The sequence below is a fragment of the Nasonia vitripennis genome, chromosome 2 (genome assembly GCF_009193385.2).
Source record: "Nasonia vitripennis strain AsymCx chromosome 2, Nvit_psr_1.1, whole genome shotgun sequence".
Lineage (NCBI taxonomy): Eukaryota > Metazoa > Arthropoda > Insecta > Hymenoptera > Pteromalidae > Nasonia > Nasonia vitripennis.
The window spans coordinates 3,522,116-3,536,657 of NC_045758.1; the positions used below are offsets into that span (position 1 = coordinate 3,522,116).

Below are 14,542 nucleotides of genomic sequence, written 5' to 3' on the forward strand. Positions count from 1 at the left end.
CACAATTATTTGTCCAATTTATACGTGATAGTTATTATTTTTCGACGCATTAAATCACACAAACGGCATACCTTTGAAGCCCATATCACCGATCATTCCTGGCCGTCCCGGAATTCCAGGAAGGCCGGGCTCTCCCCTCCAGCCTTGAATGCTATCTCCGCGTGGCCCCTTCGCCCCTGGTGTACCGGGGAATCCGGCATAGCCGATCGATCCTCTCTCGCCCTTAAAACCTTTGATGCCTGGCTCACCGGGTGGACCGCGAAAACCTGGCGGTCCGAAGTCACCCATATCACCCTCTTCGCCTTTAAATCCCATCTCACCGAGGTCTCCGTAGTAGAAGTTGTTGGCTATGTCACCACGGTCTCCCTTAGGACCGGCAAGTCCCTATTATTTTTAACAAAAAAATTGATTGTAAATGTAAAGAAATGCGTTTTTTCAGAATTAGGCGAACAAAATTTTTCAACAAAATAGAAAGAAAATCATCATTGGCTACTCACCGGCATACCATCGATACCGGATCCGCCAGGGAAACCCGCAGGACCGCGAGGTCCTTCGTCTCCTGGCACACCAGGGAATCCCTTAATACCGTCTGGCCCTTGAGCTGAGAAACCAGGTGGTCCTGGTTCACCAGATAGACCCATTAGACCTCTGAATCCGGTATCTCCTCTTTCTCCCTTGCGACCATCTTTGCCTGCAATAAGTAAACGAAGTTGCATTTTCAAAACTCACATATGAATGCTAACGAACTTCATCAGGCAGTTGATCATACCATCATCTCCTTCGAATCCTCTCGGTCCTACAACGCCTTTGAACGGCATAATATCGTGTTGCGACGAGTCTCCTACTTCTCCCTTAGCACCAGGAGTTCCCCTCTCTCCTTTCGGTCCAGGTGCTCCGTCGTATCCTCCGTCACCTTTAAGGTACTCCTTCGGAATCGGTGCCGGTTCACCTTTCAGTCCATCGACGCCATTCCAGCCAGGTTGTCCGTCGCGGCCGGGGTTACCGGGCATACCATAGTCACCCTTGATTTAAATAAAGCTATGCATCAATCATCGTCTCGAAATGTAAATTAATTTTTTCTTGCGATTCTTGCAGTAATTATACCTTCTCTCCCTTTGGTCCGTCGAAGCCGAAATCTCCATCATCGCCAGGTCTTCCACGGATACCTCTTAAACCCACGATACCAGGAAAGCCCTTATCTCCCTTGTCACCTGGAGGCGATACGTGATGCGAACCCGGTAGGATAACGCGACCAGCTGGACCCTTGGGACCTTGTGCTCCTCCCATACCGTGCAGACCGTTTTCACCGTCGAGACCTGGGGCTCCTTGTGCACCTGGCATACCCATCGTACCTTTGTAACCTCGGGGACCTGGAAGACCAGGGAATCCCGGGGCTCCATTGAAACCGTCGTAACCTGGGGTGCCCAACTCTCCCTTCTCACCCGGTGCTCCTGAAAAGGTGATATTAATTTAGACGTTGCTGTCTGCAACAAATTTTGGATGATAAAAATTGTAATTTTTTTTACCTGGAGCACACACACCGCAGTCGTCACCACGAAAACCCTTGAATCCTTTAGGTCCGTCCCAACCTTTTAAACCGGGTACGCCGGGCATACCTGGCAAACCGGGTAGACCGGCCTCTCCTTTAGGACCCACGATCGGCGAACCTTTGCCAGGGAAACCCTTGGGACCTGGAAGACGTAGAAAATTATTGTAGTTCACGGTTTTGGATTAATTTTTAATTTTTAATTTTATCAAAGTCACCGTTGAAAAATATTTTGAATTTATTGGCACTGGAATCTACAATCCTTTTTACTACACAGTTTTAAGATTTCCATTATTAATGGCTCGCTCTCTCCTATTGTCTCAAACGATACCTACGAATTGGGAGTCTCGTAAAACCCGCTAATACTCTTTCTAATTTTACCGGATCTCTAATATCCGCTATAACACCGCAATGGACCGCAGGCGGAAAAAATAACCGGTCTTACGGTCTCGGCGCGGATATCTGAACGTAGCCAGCAATTACCCGAAAATTGGCTTTGGGTAATCATCGTAAAATGCAAAAACATGGTGATTTACCTGGTGCACCAGGTTCTCCTCGATCGCCCAAAGGACCTTCTTGACCGTCAATGCCGGGGAAACCATCTCGCCCGGGTGGCCCAGTGATCGTTATTCCGGGGAAACCTTTTTCCCCAGGAGGACCAACTGGTCCGGGTAGACCAATCGGGCCTTGGTATCCGATAGGCCCAGCTGGGCCTGAATTTCAAAAGGGATATGGATTTTAGAAAAATTTCATTTTCATCAAACATAATAACGTTTCTTCAATTTTTCTAACCATCATCTCCGCGCTCTCCTTTGACGGATGATCCCTTGGGTCCCGGTTTTCCTGCCGGACCTTGAGGACCGGGAGGTCCTGGTGGTCCGATGTATCCGATCTTTCCTGGTTCTCCAGGCGTTCCAGGAGGGCCTGGTTCTCCGGGGAAACCTGTGAATCCAAGTCAATCTTTGTTGACGAATTTCGCTCGTAATGTTAAAGACTACTTCTACAATCCAATCGTGCAGACGTAAAACTTACCGACGTCACCCTGGATACCGATGCTACCCCTGATGATCTCATCGAGTTCCGGTATGTACTGACCCTTTTCACCGGCAGCTCCTTGTCTTCCGGGTGTACCTTGTCTACCTTGATCACCTTGTTCACCCTTTCGAATAATGCCAACGTCGTTTTAATAAAGATTCATTAGTTTCAGGCAGACGCGAAACTGAGAAACGGAATGATAATCACCTTAGCTCCCTCGGGTCCCTGTTTGCCAAAGTAACCGGGAGCACCTTTTTGGCCTTTTTCTCCCGACGGACCCTGGGGCCCTGTAACACCTTGTTTTCCTCTCGGGCCATCATCACCTTGTTCTCCTTTCGTGCCTTTCAATCCATCACGTCCGGCGTGTCCCTGTATATCAAATTTACTGTTATGCATCGCGAGCTCGTACATCATCAATTACGCGTTACTGCAGCGTCTTCCGATTCCTTTTTTGAAAAATTAATTCGACTTTCCGAGAAACTGCACGTTCCTCCCGGCGATTCGGTGAAAGAATTCGAAACCGACCACAATGGAGCATCGCGAGAGTCATATAGAAACAATTAAGGATATATCCGCACGGCATCGTATTAGCAGATTCCAGCGCGGTCGTCCGGCGACTGCATAATGAGCCGCTCCGGCGTTCCATCAAACTGTCCGTCGGATGCAGAAACGAGGCCCTTAATTTACCAGGCGTGCAGCAGGTAGTCGTGGGATATATTCTATACTACACATCAGCGTAGTATGGGAGAGGGACGAATTAGAGAGACGACTCACCGGCAGTCCTTTGTTTCCCTGTTCTCCTTTGCGGCCGTGCTCACCGGGCTCACCCTTGTAGCCTCTGGGTCCCTGAGGCCCGGCACGTGTCGTCGTGTTCGGCGGTCTGTGCGATGCGTTCAGATTCGGCTGGCCCTTTTCACCCCGGTCTCCTTGTTCACCAAGCTCTCCCTTGGGTCCGGTGACGTCGTCACCCTTGTCACCCCTCAGACCGGGAAGACCTTGAGCGCCTGCGTAACCCTGGAATATTTTTCACGAATGACGAAAGCTTCTCGAGTAGTAAAACTTGGGAACGGCAAGACCCGGAATAAAAATTTTCCATAAAAAATGCTCCTTTCATTTGCCGCGCTGAAATAATGATTCTGCAATTTCATCCAGTTTTTTCAAAACGCGCGTCTGTCTCGTTCAGCAGCGCTAAAAAAAAGCGCACTATGTATTGTAAGCAGCGGGAAAAAGTTGGCGAGGACGACGGTAATGTAGAGCGGCTGCAGAGCGAGAGCGAAGTGCACGAGTTATGGCGCGTTCGCGCGGACGTGCGACGCTCTCGAAATTCGAGCCTTTTCCGTCGCGGTTCCTGCTACTATATACTGTCTTTCTCTCTCTACAAAGCGGGGCTACTGGAATTTTCTCAAGATGAGAGATGTGCGAACATCAGCGTCTGCTCAGCAGAGACGGAATCGCGTTACTCGGACTTTATGTTATATACACGTCGTCGTGTATGTGAGCGCGATGAGCGAAGCATAAGCGAGGGTTATCCTCCTCGTGTAACCTATACGCTATCGCGGCTGAGCTTGAATCGCTTGGAGAAATGTTTGAAAAGCTGGCTTTCAGAGCATTTTTATAATCGAGTGCGGTTTTTTTCCTTCTACAATACTTTAGCGATGAATTTTGCGTGTACTTACGATGTCACCTGTCTCGCCGGGATATCCGTTGTCGCCGGGAAGTCCGCGAAGACCTTCGGGACCCTTTAAGAATCACATCCAGCGTCATTATCATACAACTCGATAAAAAAATAAAAATCACGTAATACAGACGAAAATGAAAATCACTCACCGGTCTGCCGTCGAGACCAGCCGTACCGCGTTCTCCCTTGACACCCTTGGTATTGACACCACCCTCGCCAGCGTCACCAGGCGGACCCTTCATACCAGGATGACCGAAGGGTCCCCTCTCACCGTGAGGTCCAGGGTAACCGGGAACACCGGCTCTTCCGTCCGTTCCATTGCAGCCGTCGAGACCGTCGGGTCCTCTGGGTCCTGTGGGTCCGGCTCGACCCTGCAATCAACGCCGCCGTGTCATCTTCTTTTACTTTATACGCGCTCTTCAATCTTCTCTCTTCTAGAGACGCGCGCAACGCTTTAGCCGAAGGTGAAACCCGCTCGCCGCCGGTTTGTATTTACTCGCGCCAGTAAAAAGGCCTCGTAAACACTCGCCGGGCTGCAGCGTTAAATTATATTGCCGATCGTTCCTTTTTCTTTTTTTTTTTGGACCGAGTTTTTGCCGACTTGTACCCGGCGGCGTCGTTTAAAGGGATTCGCTTGGACTTTATTATTTGGGGATTTTTTTCAGCGGTTAATCAATACATAAGCTCTGCAATCAATGCACGCGTTACGGTGTGTAATTTTTATTACACTACTGACAATTCTGACCTTTCGCGAAACAGTTGCACATGCGTAATAAATCACAAACAACTGTAAATCCTGAAAATAGAGCAATTAGCATCAAACTTACCGACTCTCCAGGCCGACCAGGAAATCCTTGAATACCCGCTTCACCCTGTAATCAATAAAAAGCGTGCGATCAAAACATCGCCCTCGACCGTATCATTATAACGCTGCTTAATAAAGTCCAAAAATTAATGACTCGCATACATCAAGCTGCTGCTGCTGCTGCCGCGAACATCTTCGGGACACCGAGTCGCCCCGGATAATTATGCACAGAGCTCTCGCTGCTGCAGCTGTTGCAAACTTTCACGAGGAAGACGAGGAAGAAAAAAAGTCGGGTAAAAAGAGGTTCCCTTGACCAAGTTAACGACTTCCGCGGCGTATAGACACGCCTAAACAAATATCCCATCCAGCGAGGTGCACGCGCGTACTCCTTTCGCTGCGTTTATTTTTGCGAAACTCTTCCCACGCGCGCAGCTCTATCCAGTCGTCCGGCGACTCGAAGCTGAATTTCTCTCTCGAGGACGAGCGAATTCGTTTCTCTAAATTCTTCGCGTTGAGAACACTCGCGATCGGATTTAGTGGGCTCTTTAGGCTGGTATCTTTATCGGGAACGTGTAAGTTCCTTTTGGATTAAGTAGGTTTTTTACGGCGTACTTTGTTTTGCATCGGTTGACTGTACGACTCTTATGTACGCGCGGGCTGTAAATATCACTTAAGAGCAACGTACGCGAGGTGTGTATTTCAGTTTAATTTCGTTCGTATGTACTGATCTCGTAAGTCGTTTTATAGGAGGTCGGAATGATTCATTATTACGCCGCGAATGTGCTCTAGTTGCGGCTTATTCAATTTTTTACAGTTTTTGGAAAAGAAATGACATCTTCTTTTAGAAAATATGGGTCACTCGGCTGCGAGTATCCCGTGTCGCGATAATTCTCCTCCCTTTTTAATTAGCAATAAGTCTCGTTTATTTTAATTGACTCTCACGCGGCACCACGACACTTTTTGATAAATTCAAACGAACTCGTTACTTTAAAACTGTACACCGCGCTCTCGTATGCAAGGGGAAAAACAAGTGTAACTTATAGCATCGATTCGAGTTAATCGAGTGAATCATTTCTTGCGCAAAGCTGTTTTTAAATATAAATTGGCGAAAGGTGTATATATCGACAGGCGATATACTTAATTTTTCTCTTCTTCAATTTTCGTTCACACGTCCGCGGACAAATTAAATTGAACAAGGGCTAACCGTAAACTGGATTACCGATACCTCGCGCTTCCGGATAATTAAATTTCAAACGCGAACTCTTCACCGCCACAACCTCGTTATGGACTCCGTCGCATTACAGCGATGCTGCCGATACACAAAGTCTCTAGCTATCTCTTTATAATTCATCCTTTTTACATCGTCCTCCCCTCCGGCGCGAATTTTTCGAACCAGGTCAGGAGGAATAACACAAGAGTCGATAATCGATATTACATCATCTGTATACCGAAAGAAAACACGCGACATCTCTCCTCCTTGAAATAGAAAGAGAAGAAAAAAAATCAGCCGAACAGCTAGGTCGAAATCCCGCTATCGCAGCCCCGACATCGGGAACAATCTCTCAAGGGATTACATCGCGGCGCGACACGTTAAAGGAAGAAAAGAGGAACAGCAGAGAAAAAAAAAACAAAATTGACGCAACGCGCGCGCGCGCGCGCGCGCGAATAACTGCAAGGGCCATTTAAGGAGAGAGAGCTCGCGATTCTTCTTCGGCTGATGTGCATACGCTCTCTCGCGTGTCACGGCCACGGCGCTTTTCGGCGTGTACCTGATAGCCATTTCTCTCTCCGCATCAGTTTCTTCTTCTTCTTCTTCTTCGGGCTGAATCATCGGGCGCTGGTCCCGGGAGAGATCGGATTAATTGCTCGCGCGATCGAGGCGCGGCGCGGGACTTGATTAAGGATTTATGTAAAGTGCGCCGCTCCGAGCTCTCCTGCACGGGTAATTGAATCGTGATACTCCGAGCGAGTGTTTTCTTCGTCCGGCCGCTCTAATTATTCGCGATTTTGCATGCCGCTCTCCCCGCACTGCGCTTTCGCGTGAATATAACACGACGAGGCGTTGGATTATTTCTGTGCGGTTGCTTTTTTTGTTCCCCGGAATTTTGGGTGTGTACTCGCGAGCGGGAATATCGTACACGTGTACGGGGGTATAATAACGGGGGGAAATCACTCGATTAGCTTCGATTATTGAATTACGCGCGCGAAATAATCGATTTCGGTTTCGAAATGGCCGTAAGCTTTCAACGTTAAAGCCTGTTTGAAAGTAAACAATTTAAAATTATACCAATAACTCGATTATATATATATATAGTTCCTGTGTAGCGCGCACTGCAGTGCATGGAATATTCTCTCGAGAAAAAAATATGCCTTCCTAGGGAAAAAGGACGCGCCGAGTGCAGCTATTTCAAGCACGTGACAAACGATACTTTGGACATACATGCATACGAAATTCAATCCCAAAGAGATACCGCGCATTTTTCGTCTCATACGTTTTGTTCCGCGAATCGGACGAAATTCCCTTTCGGACAGCTGAGAATCACCCCGGCGCGTATTCGGGAAAAAAATTCGCAGCGTTGTCCGTACACAGTGAATATACAGGGATGGTAAGAGATTCGCGCAACACGGGATCAATGTGCCGTGCGCCGCACACGTGCGCGGAATTTCGCTATCTGCCATCTCGCGCGAAGGACGACGATGGATGTGTTACGAGAAGCCTTACTGTCGGCTGTATGTTTACGTACACTGCTCTTACTCTCCTTTTGTTTCGAGCTAGTTACACAATCTTGTTCGAAAGTATCTGTTCAATGCGAGACGAACAAAGAACTCACACTTTTAATTCGCTGAGCTTTATTTTAAACTGCGACGCCCTATATTTACGCGAAGCCGAGCTCGAACATGTGGCTCGAGTTTGGCGAAGTTCAAAAAAATTTTTTTCTCCGTGTCTACCTCGGTTGACCCTATGGCGAGTTATACAAAGCGAAACGAGCTCGCGGAGAGGGAAGCACGCGAGACGAATGGAGATGAAGAAAAGTCGGAGATGACGACGTGAGATGGGTTAGCTCTGATGCCGAGCTCGAGCGCAATGACGCGTACGTTACGCGGGGGGAAAAAAGAGGAGGGCTTTTAAAGGAAGTGGCATATGAAGGGCTTCAAAGGAACTGCAGACTGGGAGATAAAACGCGCTTTCTAATCTTCGAGCTAGTGCTAAATCACTGCTGCTGGATGTTCAGAGAGCTTTTGTTTCGTGCTAATCTAAAAAGTTAATTTCTCGAAACTTGGAATGAAATCAAAACTCGGATATCCAACGAAAGCCACGTGCCTTTTCGAAAATCCTGCAAAGTCAAAAGCGCAGCAAAAGGGTTTCGCACGCGCCGTCGGAAACTCGAAGCTCGCTCGTGCGCGCGATATTCCCCAGACGCAGAATCGCTGCAGCAGAACACATAAGCAGCAGCAGCAGCAGCAGCGGCAGCAGACGGAGAGAAAGAAAAGGCGATATCAGAACATGAGATCACGCGCGACTGGCGCATCCGGTGCATCGCGCAGGAGAGCCAGTCTCCTCGCGCGCTCCTATGGCACTTGTCAATGGGAAGTGCGTTATCGGCTGCAGTTGCTGGCTCCTCTCTCGACTCATTTTTCCGCTTCCATTATTATTTCTGCGATTACGCGCCCGTGCCTATTGCGCTATAATACTCGAGGTCAGCTCATCGAGGAAGCTCGGCCGCGTGTGCCGCGAGCTTTCCGATAGAGAGAGCTTTTTTTTTCTACTTCGCGCGTTTTTCCTCATTTATTTATAGAGCTGCGACGATGGCTCTGTTAGATCGCGCACGACGACACGACAAAGCCTTAGATTTTTACGGTGGATCAAAGCTCGACTCAGAGATTAATTACAGCCCGCTCGGCTTTAAATCACGAGGAGGCTCGCCGCTCTGCATTCGGTAATATTCATGTTATACAAGACACGTAGCCACTCGCGCGCCCAACTTCTCGACGCAGGTAGAGAAAAAGGGAGAAAAAGCCATAGCTGCAGCTGCGAGAGAGGCTCGAGCAATTTGTAACTTTTAACCGCTGCCTGGGGCGCAAAGTCACGCGACAAAGTTTACCTCGGGGGAAGATCCATCAGGCGCTCGCGGGACAAAGCCGCGGGAAACACGTGCTAGTGTACTACACACTGCGATAGCGCGGATAGAGCTATATACACTGCTGTTGTATACGGCCGGGGCAATTTGTACATCTCCGGCAGCCGGCTGTGGCGATTATCGCCCGAGAATTGAATTCGATTAGCCGTGAGCTTGACCGAGTGGGCTGCGTTTAGTAATAAGGACTCGTATACGAAAAATCAAACTCCTCCTCGCATCGTTCGCAAAAAGAAGCGGATAAGGAGTTTCAGCCGCACAATCAGTCCAAAGCCTAGTCTATCGCGGACACAATAACACTTATACGCCTGCAGTAACCGCTCGCGACACGGCGAGAATGAAGTGTTGGCGTAGAGGTGAAATTGAATAATGGTTTACTCTAAGTAGACTGTACAGTCCGACAGCGGTGGGCCGCTTGCGAAATAACTGGAAAAGATATAGCCGCTCGAGCTCGGCGTAATTTCGCGCGCGGCACTTTGCAATGTACATTCGAGAATGTCACGATCATTATTTCCGGAGAGAGAGAGAGAGAGAAGCGGTAGTGATCGCATATACGTGCCTCTGCATTACAGGCTTATTACACTTGTATGTACAGTGTCATTGTGAAATATCCTTGGGAGTTTCGGCAGATGAGCTCTTCTTTTTCCGCAAACGCTTCAGAAATCGACTATCCGGAGATGAGGACGGGAAGCGCGTCGACTCGCTCGCCTACTACTCTTCCGCGGACTGATAAACCTCGAGAGCACTACGGAAGTAACGCTTTGTTGCAGCATGCACGCGTGGAAACGATAGGGTTACGTTCGCTCGCTCGCATATGAATGGAGGACTTTTTCTAATTGAGAAAATTGGTTTTTGCCCGTGAATATTCAAAAATTTCAATATACATCGGAATCGATGCAGGCACTCGATTAATTTCACCGTTCCCGCGGTGTAAGTACCTACACACGCGCGCGCGCGCGCGCGCGAGAGAGAGAGAGAGAGAGAGAGAGAGAGAGATGCGTACGCAGATTTATCGAGCGGTGTGTCCACGCGCGGCTGACCCACATTTTAAAATAAAATATCCCGTTATGTGCAGCCAGAGCTCCCGGTGCTCATTGATGAAACGTTCTCGAAACTCGCACAGCCGTGAGTTATACACTATATACGAGCACGAATGACCGGCGCGACATCATCAGCGGAAATTCATCTCTCTAACCCCCGCATCTGCAGCAGATAGTCAAAGGCGTTCTCCTCTTATCTCCTCGCGTGTGCGCATATACTCAAGTGCGAAAAGAGTCCGCCACGCGTCCACGCGCCTTCCTCTCTCGATTTTTTTCTCAATCGCAGATCCGCGCTTTTTTCCTGTCGAGATATCCCCCCCCCCCTGTTTTATCGTCTGCATTTCTTCTCATTGTGTTTTTAATAAATCGAGGCGATCTGTATACACCCAGTGTCGGCTTTATCGGCAATTACGCAGACTTTGTTTGTAAACGAAACAGCTGTTCCTCGTTTCCGAGCTGCATCGATTTCCCCGCCGAACGGAAATTACAGAAATATCAGTAGTCGACGATCGAATCACAAAAGGAATCTCGAGGCTATTCTGAAAACAGTCGAAAATAGACCTCCACCCGAGCAACGATGGCACGCAGTAATGCGTCTTGATCAGCTGTTGCACACTGACAGCCAACGCGGCGTTTGCTTAAAAAGCGCGCAACAAGAGCTCCGACGCAGGCGTGTATAAGCGTACGCCCACGCACAATACACAAAACGCCCTTCTGGAAGGCGCGAAATACGCATTTACATATATCTCGATCGCCGCGGCTATCGGGGTCATTGGCACCAGCGCCTATCTGCAGACACATCGCGCCCAGCAAGTGCAGCCCGCAGAGTGTATAGGAGACACAATGCGATGTTGTGCATCGCTCGAGCGACTTCTTTTATCGGACGAGGGGCTGATGCACACGCGCGAGAGACAGAGACTCGTCGTCGGTTGGCCTAGTTCTCCGAGTCGCGGCAGCCGCAGGGAAAACAAGCGGAAACACGCCGGAACGAGAGCGTCGCCGTTTCCTAGCCTAAATTTAACGCGAACGCGGCCTACACTGCAGCAGCGGAGACGAGCGAACGAAGCAAGTTATCGAACATTCGGATGCATCTCTCTACTGCGCGAGGCGCCTACGAGGATGCGACTTCCGGGAAGCGATTGCTGCGCTTGACAAAAATTCGGAGAGCCACTGCCCCCCGGCTGCTGCTGACCGTATAATGACTAATGGCTGTGCACTCGATGGAGAAAGAATTGCTCAGGCGAGTGGAAGAGGCTTTTTCTAGCGAGTTCGGTTATGCTTTTCTAGCGGCTGTTGTGTTTATACCAGATTTTTCCGTGTTTATTCGACTCGATTTTCCGTTTTTTTTTAACGCTGGTCTAGCTTATAATCCTGTTTTTTTTTTTTAAACGAACGCGCCAACTTTGCGAGATTCAGTTAGGCGCGATGTAATTTTATGGATCAGCCTATATAAAGCTTGCGCAGCGGAGCGAGATCGATTCGAAATAAGATTTGTCGGCCAATTTAACCCGCGGCTTTATTATTTTAAGTAGGTCACGCTGAAAAAAGCACCGCGAGCTTTCAAAACTTGCGGAGATCAAAAGTTTCGAAGAGGGAGAGCTGCCGTGTGCGTGCACTCGTGGCTCGCTTCCCGGAAAATGTACTTCCGAGTTTTTTGAAAAATGTTGAAGTTTTTCATTAAGATTTTATCGTCGTACAAACGTTCTATTTTGAAAAACTAAAGCAGTTTCAGTCACGAAGCTCGCAAGCATTAATCGTCTGCGCAGCGATTCGTCGTCTGCACTTTATATATATACAGTAAGAAGCCAAAGAATTGCTGTCAATTAAGAAATTCGGGACAAATTCATCTCCCGGCGAAGCTACTGCTCGTATAATGCCAGCCGACCATTTAACCTTTTGCAATCGCGAAATCTTTGGCCAACTCGCGTGTAAACACAGACACGAGGCCGTTTATAGTCCATTTGTGCCATTACTCGTTACCGCGGCCTTAAAAATAGAACAAACAAGAGCATTTTCGTCGTTAAATCCGAGATTACTCGAATAAGGCGGGAATTTCACTTCAACGATCAGTGATTTTAATAAGCCGCGAGAATTCGGGGACGACCGACTTTAATCCTGATTTACAGCGATCATCGCGGGATTCTCCAGTCGGCCCGGAATCAATAAAACACCCTTTAATCTGATTTCGCGCGCGAAGCCGCTGCAAATCTCAGAGTCCGGAGAGAGACTTTCTAAAAGTGTCCCCGGCGGCGCATTGGATAAAGGTGTGATGCATAAAGCACGATTTATACGACAGATGAACCGTTTGTCTGCAGGCGAATCCATTTTTTTCCTCGAGCTCGACTTGATGACGAGGTATGGCGCGATATTCGAAAGATATCCGAAAACACTAAACTTTTTATCTTTTACACAGCAACGATTCATCTTTACGTAGCCAGAGGTTACAGCGCAATTTCCCATAGGCGCATAACGCACGCACACCTACCAATATAATGATAAACGTTCGCCCATAGTCCGCCCGCAGTCTTATTTCGCTTATCTCAAACTCATCAGAACGGAGCCACAAGCATTTGTCGCAATGATCGCTTACAGTGGAGCAGCGCGCATAGATCAGCTAAACGGAAGACGAGGTGCACTTGACTGCAAAGAGTCTCTTCCCTCGTCTGGCGGCGGTGACTGCACACACACACATATCTGGGTAATTGTTACGTAGATAGGGATCAATGCCAACCGCACTGGATAGCGCAATTTATCATTAAGCGCCCACGAGAAATTGTTAAGTCTCGCGCTCGCGCGACCGGCACACGTACGCTCTCTCTCTCTCTCTCTCTCTCTCTCTCTCTCTCTCTCTCTCTCCCTCTTGTAGGCCAATTTCGCACATTCGGAGAGCTTGCACAATGTTCCTCCCTCGAAAGAGGACCATGACGTCAGCTTTCCGCACTGTGCAACGCAGACGCTCGTAAACTTGTTTGCCTTCCGCGCAAACTGATGAGGATTAATTAAGAGAGAAGAGGACTCGCGCGTGCATTTGCATCTCTTCTTTGCTCGATATATAAGGCCGATTGTGCTTTCTTTCCTATATACGCTATTCCCCGATAATTAATTCGAATCCGAGCTCTAGCTCGAGGAAGTGATTAATCGCCCATCGGCTGATTAATGGCTCGTTTAATCCCGATCGACGCGACGATATTCTCATAGCCTCATATAATTAGCCGTTGGAAGATTCTCTCTCAGCCTTGTGTCTCATAGCCCGCGAAACGACTCCGTTACGCAAGATACATTTTTATTAACGGATCAATCGCTCTTATACGAACTGGCGAGAGAGAAAGAGAGATAAGTATCGGTGCTTTTGATGCGAGAGGAGAACGAGCGCGTTATGGGAGTATTTTAGTTCGTAAAAAGGTCCGTAAAAAGCTGCAGCGCTCGCGGCGAGCGAAGATTTTTACAGCCTAATGATTCACGACAATTGTCCGACGCGACGGCGGCTCGCACTGGCTTTTATGGATTTTACCGCGGCGCAATTGGAATTAAAAGTGTCGGGGGCTTATTTTTATGCGCTCGCTTTTGTCGTAATTGTAACGATGTGAATTTTGTCGTTGCATTATTCTTATTCGGGAAAATCAAAAATAATAAGTATACAGGCGATTTTATTTGCTTTTCCGTGAGAGAAACATAAATTTGTGTGTATAAAACGTCGCGAGTTAGCTGGTTCCCGAGTGTTTAGAAATCTCTCTTTTTCCCGAACTTATTTCGAAACGAGAGAGAGAGAGGGAAGCTGGCCATTAATTTCACGTCTATTTTTCCCGCCGCAGAGAGCCTCGAATGCGCTGAAATATAGCCGGTCGACCTATTAAAAATGACAATGCTCTCGGAAGTAATTCGTTTTTTTTCGCTCGGAATCGAATAAAAAATTCAATTTTAACTCTCATCTCAATCACGTAAGACGAGATCCACATCCGAGCGGGCGTTGCCTCTTCGCGTAGGACTCGAGTCGCGCATAATTCAATCGATTGTTCAGACGAATCAAAGACAACGAGCTCTAAATGCGAAAATCCACAGAACGCGCAGCGTATAATTAAATTGATACTCGTCGAATTATGCATCAAGGTCCGTCATGCATTTTAAAAACGTTTCGAAGTTCGGTGCGCGCCACCCACGTCGCTGCACCTACGCTCCGAGAATGACGGCGACTCCTTACCCTCAACCCAATTCGTTAAACAGCCTCTCCATTATTTCTCTCGTTCAGCGCGACGTCTCGAGATTATTTTCAGAATCTTCGAAAAATTCGCCGCTGTGATTCAC

The 14,542-nt window shown here is 48.2% G+C and overlaps 1 protein-coding gene across 1 annotated transcript in view; it reads right to left on the reverse strand.

Moving 5' to 3' along the window:
* LOC100119790 (collagen alpha-1(III) chain) overlaps positions 1-14,542 on the reverse strand; it is a 33,522-nt gene that overhangs the window by 4,857 nt on the left and 14,123 nt on the right. The window contains exons 3-15 of the mRNA XM_001603461.6: positions 5,087-5,131; positions 4,409-4,630; positions 4,258-4,320; positions 3,356-3,595; positions 2,789-2,950; positions 2,579-2,705; positions 2,339-2,488; positions 2,083-2,259; positions 1,527-1,691; positions 1,105-1,451; positions 770-1,022; positions 498-691; positions 72-384 (exon numbers count right to left, since the gene is read on the reverse strand). Of these exons, the coding sequence (XP_001603511.2) occupies positions 72-384; positions 498-691; positions 770-1,022; positions 1,105-1,451; positions 1,527-1,691; positions 2,083-2,259; positions 2,339-2,488; positions 2,579-2,705; positions 2,789-2,950; positions 3,356-3,595; positions 4,258-4,320; positions 4,409-4,630; positions 5,087-5,131 (2,458 nt within the window). The remainder of the gene's footprint in view (positions 1-71; positions 385-497; positions 692-769; positions 1,023-1,104; positions 1,452-1,526; positions 1,692-2,082; positions 2,260-2,338; positions 2,489-2,578; positions 2,706-2,788; positions 2,951-3,355; positions 3,596-4,257; positions 4,321-4,408; positions 4,631-5,086; positions 5,132-14,542) is intronic.